This window comes from Heloderma suspectum, chromosome 1 (genome assembly GCF_057233095.1).
Source record: "Heloderma suspectum isolate Gila_16-S chromosome 1, 16-S_ref, whole genome shotgun sequence".
Lineage (NCBI taxonomy): Eukaryota > Metazoa > Chordata > Lepidosauria > Squamata > Helodermatidae > Heloderma > Heloderma suspectum.
Window position 1 is genome coordinate 223,110,348 of NC_139458.1, and position 17,375 is coordinate 223,127,722.

Below are 17,375 nucleotides of genomic sequence, written 5' to 3' on the forward strand. Positions count from 1 at the left end.
GTTTGTTTTTTTGCAGTGTTTCTTCTGCTCCACTTCTGAATATTTTTCTTCTATTCAGTGCTTTGACCACTTATTTACAGTATTCACCAAGAAATGCTCTAGCTAACTAGGCATCTATTCTTTTGCTATAATGATTTAACTTTTCATTAAATCATTTAACTAATGATTTAAGTTTTCAAGTTTTCTACCCCCCTTTAGGGAACACGTTGCACACTTTGTCTGCTGAGGAATCTCTGCACCTTTGACATGGATCACCACAACACCACAGAGGAACTTGAAGAATATTCAGTCCGTATAGGGTACTGGTAGCAGTGCCACCTCCAGATTTTTTGGAGTCCTTTGCCCTATTCATGCATTCTTCCTCCCATGTTGAATGAACACACAAGGAAAATCAGGGTTCTTAATTATGCAGAGAGCCTTCACGGGTACAGGAGGCTTTCCTGTTAGACTGCTGCCCTCTACGTCTACAGGGCGATGGATGTGACAATGGAGAGGAGTGGGGCTGGAGCCCTCCTCTCCTCACCCGCTCATTCAAGTCAAGAGGAAGAACACATGAATTGTGAAAGGTGTTTTCAGTGCCTCTACTCCCTTTAAAATGTGAAGGATGCTGATTCACACCAAGAGGGTGGGGCAACCTTGGTTCCTGATGCTCTTTTAGGCTCTGCCACATTGAAAAATGCGAGATCACTCAGTGTCAATGCAGGACCCCCTGGAGAGTTTTCTCAATGGGAGGGATTTCCAGCTATCTGAGATATATTGGCTGCAAGGGTGCCAGCTGGCTATACTGGGGGAGTGGCAAAGGGTAACTTCTCTCTTCTTTCTTTCTCTGGTCAGTAGTGGGCCCACAGCCAGTCTAGAAGTCTTGACAGGCGCTTCATCATGCTGACCACTGACACCAGGCTTGCTAGCCAGGCCTATTGGACCTAACAATCCATATGAACTGAGAACATACCCTGCAACACATTCAATTTTCCCTATGTCTGTGTATTGATAGTGGTGGACAAGCTGTCTATCAGGGAAGATTGTCTGCTGTTACTGAGCAGTAACAGCAATGAGAAACACCCTATATGCTTCCCAGGAACTCCACCACTGATTTCACACTTATTCATAAAAACTCAAAACAACATTAAAATATATATCTTATTACCATTAAAGTAAAAACAGTAAATTTGTTATTGTTTCACAACTGTCAGCCTATAGTAGTGGGAAGGATTCTTTCCTAGAAGAAACAATATTTAGTAAAAGAAAACTATAGCTAAGCTCTCTGAACTATGTATTAATAGAATCTGATGTTCTACTAAATATTATGTTTACCTTCAAAGACAATAATGTCTAGGGAATGTGAAAGGTAATTCAGAATTCACATCAATATGCAAGCAGTATGCTTTTATCTTTTGTTACAGAAAGCAATCTTTCATCTCCATCCTCCACTTCCTTTCCCCATCTGAATTCTCTTGCTTTCCACAGAAACCTCAAAAAAGTATGTTGACAATACACTCGTCTCACCATACAATTAAACCTAGTCTAAAAGGATATTTATTGCTACAAAATTAATCTACATTTGTCAAAATAATGCATAATGTGTACATGAACGTTACTACTGCTTAGATCTTCTGTTATTAGGTCAGCAATGCCAGTTCAGAGTTTCCCAGGGCACTTCAGAAACACATAAATCCTTCATGAAATGCAGACTAATATGTTCTAGCCAGAGGCCACAAGATGTAGTACAGCCTTCATTGTATATTCTGTCACTCTCACTAAAGTCCATGTTTACTGAATTCATGCTTAGATTCCTCTTCAGATACATTTGAACGCTGAAATTCTACAGAACATTTGGATGTTTTAGGTATAATGGAAACATCTTAATAATGCTAAGCTATTCAGGATTGATGAAGGCTGACGGCTGCAACTAAGATACAGATGCTTCCTTTTATGTTTAAACTTAGTACATGCTGAAATAGCAAATACCTAATTAAAAGCATGTTTATGCTTTCTGCTATAACAACGACAATGACAAAAACAACATCAACAAATTAGCAGATATGATGTGGTAGTGTTTTGTTGAAGTTTTGTTAAGAGTGTAGTTAAAGTGTTCAAAATGCTTCATATCTAGTGAACTACAGCCACTTTGAACCAATTCTGAACCAGTTCAGATTAGGGATGTCTGTTGCTGGGGAATCTGGCCCTTTTGGGGCTCGACGGACTCCCAGTGAGCACCCAAGTTGGCTTGCATTTGTGGGCTGAGCTGTAGGGCTTTTCCCGATATCCCAGAAGTTTTTCTGGTTTTTAAAAAATTTACATAAACAGAAATGTGCACAAATTCTGGGGTGCAATTTGCATGATTTACACAAATTTTGGCTGCAAATTGCATAACTTAGCTTATGGTACTGCAAGTTGTGGTGGTGGTCCACTAGAGGATAGTTCTGGGTGAATAACAACCCTATCCCCCAGGAAGATACTGAGACTGGGCAGCCAAGTGGCCAGCTAGCTCAGTCAACCTGCAGGCTGAGGTGGTAGCTGTGGGTTCACATATATCTAGTTCCTCACCGGCATTCAATGAACCATTGGCGGATCTGATCCTGGAGACTTTCTTTGATGTCAGGGCCTTCAATTTCTTTCACGCGCTCTTTGATGCTTACTAGTGCTTTCTGGAAGTCTGACTCATGTTTCTCCTGAATTTCACACCTTAGACTATCCACCTTCTGGGCACGCAGCAATGAAGCACTAGGTCTTTGGAAGTGAGGCGGTGGATTCTAAAGAAGAAGTAGGAATACTAATCAGTATCAGTACTATGTCTTGCTCCTGGTTTGTATTAACAGTTTTATTCCAGTACTAACATTAGAGGTTAGTATTTCAGCTTTGTCTGAATGTACACATTCATTCTGAACTGATCTTTCACAGTTGGCATTAATATAGCCATTTTCTTTGCCTTGGTTTTGATGACAGACCATATGTACTTACAGTGTTGCTGCAAAATAGCTCTTTCCATTTCCTCCACTCCACTTGATAATTGATATATAGCAAGGCCTACAACTCAGTAGTAGAAGACATGATTTCTACATAGAAAAGCATGTCCAAGTTCAATCACAGGTATCTCTAGTTCAAGGTAGGGATGGCGGAGAATTTCTCCCCGAAACTTCGGGGGGCCGAGCGCCAATGTGTTCGGCCCCCCGAACAAGTTTCGGGGAGAAATTCTCTGCACCCTCCCGCCCCCTGCCCGGGACGGGACTTACCATTGCCGAATGTCCCTCCCGGCGGCGGGTCCGGCCAGCGGTTCGTCGGGTCTTCGTCAGGGGTGGGGGCGGCAGCCGATCTTTCGACCGGCTGCCGCCGCCGCCATGGCAATAAAAGAAAAAAAAACAAAAACACCCCCGTGATAGGCTACGTGACGATTAACGTAGCCTATCACGGCTAGATCTGCAAAGTCAGCCGTGATAGGCTACGTAAATCGCCACGTAGCCTATCACGGGTGACTTAAAAAAAAAAAAAGCGCGTACGCAAATGGCGGCCCCCATAGGGAGCCGCCATTCGCATTCCTTATTTGGTTGCTGTAGTCTACGTAAAGATTTACATAGACTACAGCGACCAAATAAGGAACGCGAATGGCGGCTCCCTATGGCGGCCGCCATTTGCGTACGCGTTTTTTTTTTTAAGTCACCCGTGATAGGCTACGTGGCGATTTACGTAGCCTATCACGGCTGACTTTGCAGATCTAGCCGTGATAGGCTATGTTAATCGTCACGTAGCCTACCACGGGGGCGTTTTGTTTTGTTTTTTTAACTGTTTAGTTTGCGGCCGGGCGAGGCGAGGCACCTCCTCCCCGGCCTGAATTTCGGCCGGGCGAGGTGGGAAGCCTCCCCCCCGGCCTGAATTTCGGCCGGGCGAGGCGGGAAGCCTCCCCCCCCCGGCCTGAACTTTGCGGGGGGAGCAACGAAGCGCCTCCCCCCCACTGCGGGAAATCTTCGAGGACAGGTAAGTGACTTTCGTCCACCCCTAGTTCAAGGCTAGGAAAGATCTCTACTTGAGATTTTAGAAAGCTGCTGCCAATCAGAATAGACAATGCTGAGCTAGATGGACCAATGGCTGACTCAGTATAAAATAGCTTCATATGCTCAGCTATATGAGGTGGCACATCGCATTCCTTGCTCAACACTGACCTGGGTCACATGATCACTACAGACCACTGTGGGTTAAGGGTTGTGGGTGGTTTGTTAACCACACCAACAACCTACCACACCGGGTTTGGACGCTGTGGCTTAAATATTCAAAATGGCTGCTGGCACATGCCGCAATCCACAGTGGCTGCGGCAATAGTGCAAAGTGGACCACTATGTTAGATGTGTGACAGATAATAGCCTCTTGTTATGATCTGAGAATACAACTTATGGGAAGACAATTTATGGTAATCTTTGCTAGCAGCTGGAGAGCACCTGAAGTTATCTGAGTTAACTAACAGACTATTATGGAAGATTTTCTGATCAGTGTAGATGTTATGTATATTAACATCAGGTAATGTATATATTTTCATTACATAAATGAATTCAGTAAATCTCATGAGATTTACAGTGGCTGCGGCAATAGTGCGAACTGGACCACTATGTTAGATGTGTGACAGATAATAGCCTCTTGTTTTGATCTGAGAAGACAACTTATGGGAAGAAAATTTATGGTAATCTTTGCTAGCAGCTGGAGAGCACCTGAAGTTATCTGAGTTAACTAACAGACTACTATGGAAGATTTTCTGATCAGTGTAGATGTTATGTATATTAACATTAGGTAAAATATGTATTTTCATTACATAAATGAATTCAGTAAATCTCACGAGGAAAGGGTTTTTCAAAGGTGCTTATGAGACATGTATATTTCTCCCTTTCCTTCAATCCATACTAATATTTACTAGTGGTTCACTAGGATCTTTACAACTACAACTGGATCTTTCAGTGTTGACTAAAATGGGACCAGTATTAGAATCATAGAATAGTAGGGTTGGAAGGGGCCTACAAGGCCATCGAGTCTACCCCTTGCTCAATGCAGGAATCCAAGTCAGAGCATCCCTGACAGATGGCTGTCCAGCCTCGTCTTGAATGCCTCCAGTGTGGGAGAGCCCACTACCTCCCTAGGGAATTGGTTCCATGGTCGTATTGCTCTAACAGTCAGGAAGTTTTTCCTGACGTTCAGCCGGAATCTGGCTTCCTGTCACTTGAGCCCATTCTTCCGTGTCCTGCACTCTGGGATGATCGAGAAGAGATCCTGGCCTTCCTCTCTGTGACAACCTTTCAAGTACTTAGAGAGCGCTATCATATCTCCCCTCAGTCTTCTCTTCTCAAGGCTAAACATGCCCAGTTCTTTCAGTCTCTCTTCAGAGGGCTTTGTTTCCAGTCCCTGGATCATCTTTGTTACCCTCCTCTGAACCCTCTCCAGTTTGCCTGCATCCTTCTTGAAGTATGGTGCCCAGAACTGGACACAGCACTCCAGATGAGGCCTAACCAGTTATGAGTAGAGGGGACCTACTACTTTCTGGGATTTGGAAGCTATGCTTCTATTAATGCAGCCCAAAAGAGCATTTGCCTTTTTGCAGCCAGATCGCATTGTTGGCTCACATGCAGCTTGTGATGGACAACAATTCCAAGATCCTTCTCGCTTGTAGTGTTGTTGAGCCACGTATCCCCCATCTTGTAACTGTGCATTGGGTTCCTTTTTCCTAGGTGCAGAACTTGGCATTTATCCCTATTAAATGTCATTCTGTTGTTTTCTGCCCAGCGCTCCAGTCTATCAAAACCACTTTGAATTTTGTTTCTGTCTTCCAGAGTATTAGCTGTCCTGCCCAATTCTGTGTCATCTACAAATTTGATCAGCATTCCCTGCACCTCCTCCTCCTAGTCATTAATACAAATGTTGAAGAGCACTGGGCCCAGGACTGAGCTCTGCAGTACCCCGCTGGTTACCTCTCCCCAGTTGGAGAAGATCCCATTGATAAACACTCTTTGAGTCTGATTCTGTAGCCAACTGTGGATCCACCGGATCGTTGTTTCATCTAGCCCACTTTGAGCTAGTTTGCTCAGCAGGATATCATGGGGCACTTTGTCAAAAGCTTCACTGAAGTCGAGGTATATTTTGTCCACAGCATTCCCACAGTCCACAAGGGAGGTTACCTGATCAAAAAATGAGATGAGATTCGTCTGGCAGGATTTGTTCTTGACAGATCCATGTTGGCTTCGAGAAATCTCTGCATTGTTTTCAAGGTGCTTACAGATGGATTGCTTTAGAATCTGCTCCAGAATTTTCCCAGCGATTGATGTCGGACTGACTGGTCTGTAGTTCCCAGGTTACTCCATTTTACCCTTTTTGAAGATAGGGACGTTAGCCCTCCTCCAGTCATCTGGCACTTCACCCGTCCACCATGATTTCTCAAAGAGAATAGAGAGTGGGTCTGAGAGTTCTTCTGCCAGTTCCTTTATTACTCTAGGGTGGAGTTCATCTGGCCCTGGAGATTTGAACTCATTCAAAGTAATTAGGTGTTCCTTGACCATATGCCTATCGATCTCAAGCTGCAATCCTGCCCCTTCTGCCTGTACTTCGCCTTTCCCAGGGGGGTCATAGACCCTCTTTTGGGAGAAGACTATGCCAAAGTAGGAATTGAGCACCTCTGCCTTTCGTTGTCATGTTATCATTTTGCCATCCTTATTTAATAGCTGAACCACCATGCCTTTCCTCTGTCTTTTACTATGCACGTAGCTGAAGAAAGCCTTTTTGTTGCTTTTAGCATCCCTTGCTAACCTCAGCTCATTCCCTGCTTTAGCCTTCCTGACGCCATCCTTGCAATTCTGTGCTACCTGCCTGTACTCTTCCTTTGTTGCTTGGCCTTCCTTCCACTTCCTATATATGGCCTTTTTTGTTTTCAGGTAATCTCTATGCTTTTTGTGGAGCAACATTGACTTCTTCTGTTGTTTTTCACCTTTTCTTCTTGTTGGAATTGTTTCTAATTGTGCCTTGAGAATTTCCTTTTTAAAAGCTCCCACCCATCTTGGACTCCTTTTCTCCTTAGAGTCCCTTGCCATGGGACCTTACTTATCAGTGTTCTCAATTTATTAAAATCAGCTTTCCTAAATTCCAAGGTACGCATCTGACTACACTCGGCTTTTGCTTCCCTTAGAACCAAGAACTCAAGTATAACATGGTCGCTTTCCCCAGGGTTCCTGTAACTGCTACTTTACCCACTAAGTCATCTCTGTTGGTTAGGATCAAGTCAAGGATAGCCGATCCTCTAGTTCCTTCCTCTACTTTCTGTAGGAGGAAGTTATCCGCCACACAAGTCAGGAATTTCCTGGAGGGGCCATGTTTTGCAGAATTTGTCTCCCAATAAATATCGAAGAAATTGAAGTCCCCCATTACTACTACATCATGCTTCCTTGAAACATTGGCTAGTTGCTTTTCAAAAGTTTCATCCTCATCTTCTCCTTGATTGGGTGGCCGGTAGTAGACTCCGACCACCAGGTTCCTTTTATTCTTTGCTCCAGTTATTTTGATCCAGATGCTCTCGATGGGGCTACCAAGCTCATCCTCCTGTATTTCTGTGCAGAGATATGTATTTTTCACATATAGTGCAACCCCACCTCCCGTTCTGTTCCTCCTGTTCTTTTGGAACAAGTTATATCCTTCAATTGCTGTATTCCAGTCATGAGAGTCATCCCACCAAGTCTCAGTTACACCTATCAAGTCATAATTCAAGTTCATTCTGTTTGTTTCCCATACTGTGAGCATTAGTATATAGACATCGAAGATGATGTGCTTCATAGTCTGGCTTTCTTCCTACATGTGTCTGAAGACTATTATTGGGTGCTATTAGAGCTGTTCTCTCCGTTGCGGTGCATTAGCCTTCATCCATTGTTACCCCAACATTACATCTCCCTTCCCTGTAGGATTCAGTTTAAAGCCCTCCTGATGAAGTTCTTCATGCTGTGGCCAAACACATTCTTCCCAGCCTTTGTGGGGTGCAACCCATCTCTTGCCAACAGTCCATCTTCCAGGAAGTATAACCCGTGGTCCCAGAATCCAAATGTCTCTCGTCACCACCACCTTTGCAGCCACTATTCACCCAGAGTATTTTTCTTTCCCTTTCTATCCCTCTTCTAACTACTGGAAGGATGGTTGAGAAAACTGTCTGGGCCCCAAAGTTCTTGAGTTTCCTTCCCAGAGCTTCAACGTCTGATGTGATTTCTTCATAGCTCCACTTGACGGTATCATTTGTTCCCACATGGATGAGAAGGGATACCTGTCAGTGGGCTTTATGAGTGTGGGCAACCTTTTAGTCACGTCTCTAATACATCCTCCCGGGAGACAACATACCTGGCGAGTCCATGGGTCTTCGCAACATACTTGGGTTTCAATCCCACGCAGCAAGGAGTCTCCCACTACTACTACTCTTCTCTTCTTGTAGCTGTAGGCCTGGGTTTCATCACCTCTGCTTGACTGACCTTCAGCCTCTTGCTCGCTCTCATGCAGGTTCCCCTGTAATTCTTGCTTTGCAGGCTGTCCTCAGTCTCATCCTCAAGTACCTGGAAACGGTTCCATAGCTGCACTGCTTCCACTGGTGTAGAGTGGCTTCTAGTTCTTCTGCTCCTAACTGTCACCCTTTTCCAAGGAGTATCCTCTACTTCATTTTTCCTCACCTCAGTGTTTCCTCTTCTGCCTCAGCTTGCCATTGCTCTTCAAGCTTCTGGTCTTCACTTTGCTGCTGTAGTTCCACCGTTCGGTCCAACAACTCTTCTTGTTGTCTTATTCCCTGGAGGGTTGACAGTCGCCCCTCCAGTCCTCTTACTTTTTCTTCCAGCAGCGTGATCAACTTGTACTTGTTGCAGGTGTAGGCCATGTTGTTCTTGGGCAAGAAAACAAACATTGCACACACCTTGCAGGTCACCACCACTGGAGAGTCTTGTCCTTCCACAGCCTCTTTTCCCTATTTGTGTCTAGCTTTCTGATTGTTCCAGACTAGCCTGTGCCTGCTCCTCTACTCACTAGAGGTTAAAAGCAGAGTCCCACTGGTGTGGAAGCGTGTGTTACAAGAAAAATATTTTTTTTAAATGTTTTTTAAAAAATGTTAGGGGCCTCCCCCTTGACCTCCCCTGCTGAACTCCGCTGGCCAACTCCTGTTTGCTCCCCCAGTTCGCTCGCTCTATGGGAGCTTGCTTGGAGCTTCCTGCCCACGCAGCTGCTGGGAGTACTCAGGCCACACACACCCAATTCAGTTGGAGCTCTCAGGAGCACCTGGTTTGCTCACGGCCACTCAGAAGGAAAGAGGAAAGCCCCCTGGGCTTCCTGCAGCCCACTTACCTCTTTGCCTCTGTCTCCTTTGTCCCTTCTACCACTGCAACTCCCCTGGCCAACTCCTGTTCGCTCCCCCTGTTCGCTCGCTCGCTGGCAGTTTGCTTGCTTTTGCAGTCCCTGGACCAGCTGGAGCAGCTTCCTCTGCTCTGCTCAGCTGGGAGGCAGGAAATTTCCTCTACTCATCATTTCCACTGTGGTAAACTGCCTGTACTAACACAGCTAAGCATGCACGTCAACAATGCCTGGTTGATTTATTCTTAGTCTTAATTTAATTTGGTTGACATCAAGAAAAAAAACCCTGTTGCTTGAAAAACAAAAAAACCTATAGGCACACAATGGGTAAATGCTGAGTGTAAATTACCAATATTGCAATACAGAAAAATGCTTTAAGTGTGGGGTTATGGGATGCTTTATGGAGGCAGGTGAGAAGACTGCTGTTTAACAAATGCAGCTTTTATCCACATCCAAAGGGAACCAAAGGTTTTTTAATTGAATTTTCCAAAGAACTTCCCATTGGTTCTTTTTAATTAGAAGGGTATTGGTTCTAATTTTTTGCTTAATTTTATGTGTACAGCTTAAGTCAATTTTTTCCTGGCACTGCAGCTGGTAGGAATCTGCAAGGAAATCCACTTCCAGGGGTGGGATATGTTTACATACACAGTGTAAAATACTTTAACAACAAAAAAAACTACTGAAGTTTCTCATTATTTTAATAGCTTCACCCAAGAACAAGTCAAGTACTCATAAACCAGCATAGGGAGCAAAAGCTCAGCTTTCTTGCTGCTTTTATTACTACCTTTCAAGAGAAGAGAAAATGAACAGCACAATCCTATGCTTACTTTACACTGGTTGGAGAGCTTTATGATTTGTTCTAAGTATCTCTGATGGAGGAGGATCTTGGAGACCTGACACCCCGTGACCCTACATCAGCATAATGGATATATGCTGGCTTAATATTATACAGGCATATTTACAAATATAGGCCCCCACCTCTTCCTTCTCCAATCCATTTGTGTGAAACTTCAAACATATTCACTCATACCTGCTTTGATTCGTTGCCCCATACCTAGTCCACTTAATGCAGCATCCTACTCCCTAAAGAGCCTGGTCAGATGCCTCTGGAAGGTCAACAAGCACTGCTTGAAGGATAATAACCCTTTCTTGCAGTCGCCCCTGAGATGATAGTATTCAGTGATATTCTGCCTCTGAACATGGAGGTTGCATTAACCATCAATTTTAATTTTCAACTGCTTTTTTTCACAGCTGCCATACATCCAGTTGATGTTTTCATTGAGCTATTCACCATGCCCACAAGGTCTCTATCCTGGCCAGTCACTCCAAGTCCAGATCCCAGCAGTGTATTTGTGAAGTTATTTTTTTTAGTCCAATGTATATTGCTTTAAACTTACATACATTTAACCTCATTTGCCATTTTGTTACCCATTCATCCAGTTTGGAAAGATCGTTTTGGAGCTCTTCAAAGTCTGCTTGGATTTGCACCACACTGAATAATTAGGTATCGTTGGCCTTAATTCCATATCATTTTTTATTATGTTAACTAGCACTGGCCCCAATACACATTCTTGGGGGACCCCACTAGTTACATCCTTCCATTGTGGGAACTGTCAATTTACTCCTAACCCTGTTTTTTAACCAGTTACTAATCCATAAAATGACCCATCCTCTAATCCACATAAAGACAACCCACAGCCCTTAGTCTCTGTGCTCCCCAGCTGATTTGCCTCCCCATTCCCTGATGTCCAGCTGATTGGAACAGCTGAAAGAAACCATCAGTGTGTTCTTCAGCTGTTTCCAGTGCTAATCAGCTGGGCATCAGGCAGGGGTGTGATGGGATTGCTACAACTCCATCATGTGCCTCCCCACCTTGCCTTTACCCAGCTGATTAGTGCTGGGCATAGCTGAGGAGCTCACTGAATGTTGTGCTCCTCAGCTGTTCCCAACACTAATCAGCTGGGCAGTAGAGAGGTACACATGATCCCAACTTGTGACTTCCCCTGCCCCTGTGTGTGTGCGCGCACATGCGTGCGCACACAACAGAGGAGAAAGGGGGAGCATGGCCCTGCCCACTGGCATGCAACTCCCCAACCCACTGTCTACCACTATATGCAGCCATTGGGGATGAAAAGGTTGCTCACCCTGCTCTTATTCCATGACTCCCAGGCCTACTCAGCAGGTCAACTCCAGGGATGTCACAGGTGCCTCCCTGGGTCTGGAGTCCGTTGCCCTCCCCACCTGCAACACCTGGACTGTGCCCACCAAGACACAGTCCTCACTTGCCCCCCACTCACGCCCACTCGCCCCCCACTCGTGCCCTCCTGGACTCACCGCAATCGGTCCGGTGAGCACCCGCCATTTTCCCACCTTTGCTGTCTGCGCAAAAAGGAAGTTTTAAAAATGCACCTATTTAATATTGTGCATATTAAGCTTTCCTGGCCCCAAACTATGCATATTTAAATATGCACATTTAAAAAAAACCTTCCTTTTTGCGCAGAGAAAGGTGGGAAAATGGCAAGTGCTCACCGGACAAGATTGCGGGGAGTCTGGGCAACTCGCCGAGCTTGTGGGCAGCCCGAGTGTGGGTCCGGGGGGGGAACAAGGGCCGCGCTTCTGTGGTGAACCTGAGCTGGGGTGGGATCTCACAAGGTGAAGGACTTCTTGCCAAAAGCTTTTTGAAAGTCCATGTATACAATATCTATTGGATCACCCTATCCACATCTTTGTTGACACTCTGAAAGAACTCAGAGATCAGCAATTTCATATTTGAATTCTTTAAGACCTCTACAATGGATGTCATCTGAACATGGTGACTTGTTAATTTTAAATGTCTTCATAAGCTCAATAAATTCTCTTGTCAATTCTGTTTGATTCAGTTCCATGGCTGGTTTCTTGCTTTTGATGTATTTAAAGAAATGCTTATTGTTACCTTATTTCTGCAATATGCTCTTCAAATTATTTTTTCTCTTACCTTATCAGCTTACATTGCTTTGCCAGAGTTTGTCTGGGGTTTGTATTCCTTTCTGTTCTCCTGATTTGAGCAAGACTTCCATTTTCTGAAGGAAGCTTTCTTGCCTTTTATAGCTTGCTTGACACAACTCATTAACCTGGCATCCTCTTGAACTTTCCAAATCTGCAGTATATGTTCTACCAGAACAACTATTATTGTGGTTTTAAAGAACCTCAAAAAACCTTAGATATTTGACCCTGTTTATGTTGCCTTAATTAAAGGTTTAGAATTTAAAAATACATCTTATCAAAACTATATCCCACTGATCAGTGTTGCCTTCATTCTACAGAGGAAGATGACTAGGGCTGAAAGACGAAAGGAATATGAGGAGGCATGGAAATTAAGGCAGGTGCTTTAATTTAAGATTTCCATGTCTATTGGTGCATGAGTGAATTTGAAAAGGAAGTTATTATCCTAGAACTGAATTCTTCATCTTCTTCTTAACCTTGTTTGATTATGCCCCAACCTCTAGAACGCCTACAAGCATCTGTGTATACGATCAGTTACTGATACACCCTGTTATATCTTTCCTCAAACATCAAGCATTTCATATAGAACTTTTGCTTCGGAGTTGCTTCATGTTGCCATGTTAAAGAATTTTTTCTGGTTGTAAAAAATTCAAATTTGTGCAAAATTCAAATCTGTGAACTTGCCCCAAGAACTCATTTGAAAACAAATCTACACATATCAGATGTAGATTGCATACTTAGTAGTATACGATCAGCAGTAGAATAATCAGCAGTAGAATAATACATCTTAATGAAGGCTTCCTATGTGAATAGAAACCATTATGTTTATAAGCTTTCTATAGTTAATGACCCAAAACTGGATAACGAAATTCACATATTTAGCTAGTTCCTCTGTCAGCAATAATATGCCTATTAATAATTGATGTTACTGTAAAAATAGACTGCAATATGAGCTCCTTGTGTTTATCAAATGATAGGACTATATGGCCCATTAACTTAAAATGCTTATCTAATGTTTGATGGGCTTTGTCTTAACCCGTTGTTCAAATTGATAGGGAAAAATGGACATTAGTCTACAAAAGAATCCTTTCCAGCCCATCAGTCACAAGTATGTTCGAATAGTTATTCTATGTTTTGTTCTTTTGTTTTTCACAGAAATTCCATTTTTGTTTAAAGAAAATGGGCATTTGTCTAGTCCATGCATGATGGTCACTGGCAATCTGATACTGTTTGAAATGAAGAGCTTATCTGATAAATAGTAGAAAACAACCACCCAGTATTGGCCTTTGAAATCTGCAGGCTAACAAAACTACCTTGGAGCTACAACTGCACATATAGGATGCCCAATACTGTAATAAATATATATCCGCTGCAATATTAAGTGGGAGGATAGCCTTTTCTTCAATTAAATATTTTTATTAACTTATGAAGTTACCTGGAAATTGTTTTGAGTGTGTTTCTTTGGGGCATAATGCCAAATTACGTTCCCTAAATCTAATTCCCTCATTCAAGGGAATTGTGAGAGGCACTTATGGGTGCTCAAGATGGACTACCACATAAACATCCCAATAAGGTAATACATGCACTTCCAGATGTGTTGCCCTACTGATAGAGGGTGGCTTGTTTTCTTTGGCAGGATTTTCTTGCAGACTTAGTCCAACTGATCCATTTGAGGAAATCTGTACCTACACATGGACTGCTGTCACTTTCCAAAAATGCATAATCTAAAAAGAATGGAGTGTCTTTTACCAATTCAATTACCGTTAAACTGCTTTCATTGTATTACTAGTAAAGCAAGGCAAAACCACCTTTATGATTATCACTGTAACATAGCTAGCGTACATAGTAGTTAAGTGACTGAACTACAAACCAGAAAGTCCCCAGTTTGAATCGCAACTCTGCCATGACTCATTAGGGTGGCATGAAAGACATTTTTCTCTTCCCTTACAGGGTTGCTTCAACATAATAATGTATACGATACGCTTTGAACAGTCTAAAGCACTATATAAATGTATATTACTTATTACTATCAATAAGAACGAGTACCAACAACAAAATGTTGCAATGTCTCCTCAGGGCTCCAGCCAGCCTGATTTCAGGGGAGTGGAAAGGGAAAACGTGCCCTTTTCCTTCTCCCCTCCTGAAACCTGCTGCTCGATATAGGATTTTTAAAACTCATGACATGCATCCCCCCAATCCTAATTCCCAACTCCAGGAAACTATATGTTTAGCTGCTCAGGCAGGCCACTTCTTCACCATCCATTTTCATTCCCCCCAACTGACACCCTCAACATTCCATAGCTCATTGACCATAACATCTTGTAGGTAGCAGAAGTCATTCAGCATAGGTCCTTGTGAGGCCATTTGGGGATTTGAAAAACTTCTTAAGTTACATCTAATATATTTCAGTGTACCTGGGGTACCCCCTGAGTATGAAGAAACCCCTACTTTATTTTTAGATAGCCCAGTGTCACATCCAAACTAATAGGCACCAAGTCATCCAAGTTTGGTAGTAGAGGGAACAACTGGGCTCTACAACAAAATACTGCAGTGTATCCTCAGCCCCTAACGTTTGCTGGCCTTTAACAGAAGCCTTGGAGAGCTTTGGGGGGCTTGTGGAGGACACCTACTTACTTTTCCATCCTTGTGCCACTGTGCTACATAGTGATAAATGGCTTACGATTGGAGCTGGTGAGTGTTTTTAACCTCATTGCATGCATCTATCACCCTTCTAATACTTATTTCCAGGATAATAAAAGCTGTGGAAAAAACCCTTCCTCGCCTCAATTTTCCTTTTTTTAATGGACACTTCAACATTACATGGTTCAACTGTTGTGAACCGCCCAGAGAGCTTTGGCTATTGGGCAGTATAGAAATGTAGTAAATAAATAAATAAACTGCTCTCAACCACAGACTTAATTTCTAGACCCACGCAGTCTGTCCAACTTCCACTTCCTTTATTCAGTTGTTTTTTCTTCTCTAGGCTGGATGTGAAAACTTTCTATAAAAACAATAGAGAAATGCAAATTTTAGCACATCTGTTACTGGGCAGCAGCATGTCCACCCAGAGAGAGATGGGGTTCAATGTGAACCTCGAAATTCCCTCTCTAAACAATTAGTATTGTCTTTTTTCTATGGCAGAGTCTATGCCCTCAACATTCCAAAGGTCCTGGAAACTCATGGGGCCATTTTTCTTTTAGTTTAATTTACAGATTTACATACTTCTGCATACTTAGCGAGTCCCTCAAGTATATTAAAACCACTACCTTATTTGAGGGTGTCCCTGTTTTGCATCCTAACTGATAGGCACTCAACCGTGGGAGTTCCTTATTAGAGAGGATGATAATGCTTAATTAGGATTATGCTTAACTAGGATGAGTAGTCATCCTAGTTTAGAGCTGAAACATAAAAGGTTTCCAGAGAGGTAGCCATGTTAGACTGTTGCAGGAAAAACAACGAAGAGTCTTGTGGAGCCTTAGGGCGCAATCCTATGCATGTTTAGATGGAAAAAAAGTCCTACAACTCCCAGCATGCCCCAGCCAGCATGGCTGGCTGGGGCATGCTGGGAGTTGTAGGACTCTTTTCTGTCTAAACATGCATAGGATTGCACCCTTAAAGACTAATGAATTTATTCTGACATAAACTTTTGTAGACACCGTCCATTTCATCAGATGCATCCATCTAATGAAGTGGATAGTGTCAACAAAAACATAAGCCAGAATAGATTTATTAGCCTGTTAAGGTGCCACAAGACTCTGTTATTTAAGATAAAAGGTAGCTCTTTGAGAGAACAACCAGTTTATCTGGCACAAGCATTTTAAGGCATTCTGCTTTATTGTGAAATAAGAAAGCAACACACACGCGTACACACGCACATATATAAACAAAGGTGAAGCTAGAGTATATAAAGCACGCGAATGAGATGAAGTTTAGATTAATGAGATCATGCACACAACAAGGAACTCCAGAAAGAAATGAAGAATATAAATAAGGCCAAAATGGCATTTTTAGATGTATGCTTAATCAAACAGACTTTTGACACCCCTTAGCTATCTTATTGTCCTGTTTGCAGAAGCTAAAGAATATTCACACTCTACTTATTTAAAGAGCTTGAAGTTTTGCTATAAGCAATCTAATTATTTCTTTAGCTACAGTTTATATTATTTATAATAAGAGCCATCCTACAGAGAGACAAACTTTCCTAACTAGCTGAAACACAATAGTATATAAAATATATTATTCAAGCCATATAATTAAATGAGCATATATTATATGAAATACACATTAGAGGAGACAGAATGAATACTTATTTATGGTCAAATGATGTCCTTTCACATGAAAAAGCTATATTTAAGTACACTCTAAAAGTGATATGAAAATAGTAAGCTGCTAGAGAACACACTACAGCAACCTCTCAATGTGAAGATAGTTTTTGTAAGAGTACAATACCATGCCTGTGTTACTGTCAGCAAGGTTTTGGGATAGGATTCTAATTACTACTTGAAATTTGTAATTGAAGGTGCCATTTACTTTAATTAGGTGTTCTATATTTATTAGGCAGACTATAGAAAAACAGCAGCAGCAGGGAGACCAGAGAACTTTAACATCATGTGCTTCTAACCATCGTTCTTAGCCTCCTCAACCAGCAAGAGATCAGTCAGGAGCTGCATTTCATATGGCCTACATGAGGAGCCACCCAGTCTCAAGTGAGAGTTACATCCAATGCTGGCTAGAAGCACAATTCAGGGCTGGGGGGAGCTATTTTCCCTGGGTTTGCTGAAGGCCCTGTAATGACAGCAGCAACAGTAGCAAGAAAACCTTGCTGGGTAGCACTACAAAAGATGAACTCTGTGGCCGAAGCTATTAGGGGCAGCAGAGTCATACATCAAGAATTCCAACTCCTCTGCAGTCAGGTCTTCCTCCTGCAAATATTCAGCTTCAGGAAGAAAGCCTTCACTAGAGACAGTTTGGTCCCTATCCCTACCCATGGTGAATGGTGAGAAAGGGGAAGAAGCAGTCTCTTTTTCTCTCTCATTTCAATTGGCATTACAAGAGAA

At 42.8% G+C, this 17,375-nt stretch overlaps 1 protein-coding gene across 1 annotated transcript in view; it reads right to left on the bottom strand.

Annotated features, from left to right (window-relative positions):
* The window catches only part of DRC11 (dynein regulatory complex subunit 11), a 160,847-nt gene that overhangs the window by 115,523 nt on the left and 27,949 nt on the right, over positions 1-17,375 (bottom strand). The window contains exon 6 of the mRNA XM_084830199.1: positions 2,548-2,753. Within this exon, the coding sequence (XP_084686325.1) occupies positions 2,548-2,753 (206 nt within the window). The remainder of the gene's footprint in view (positions 1-2,547; positions 2,754-17,375) is intronic.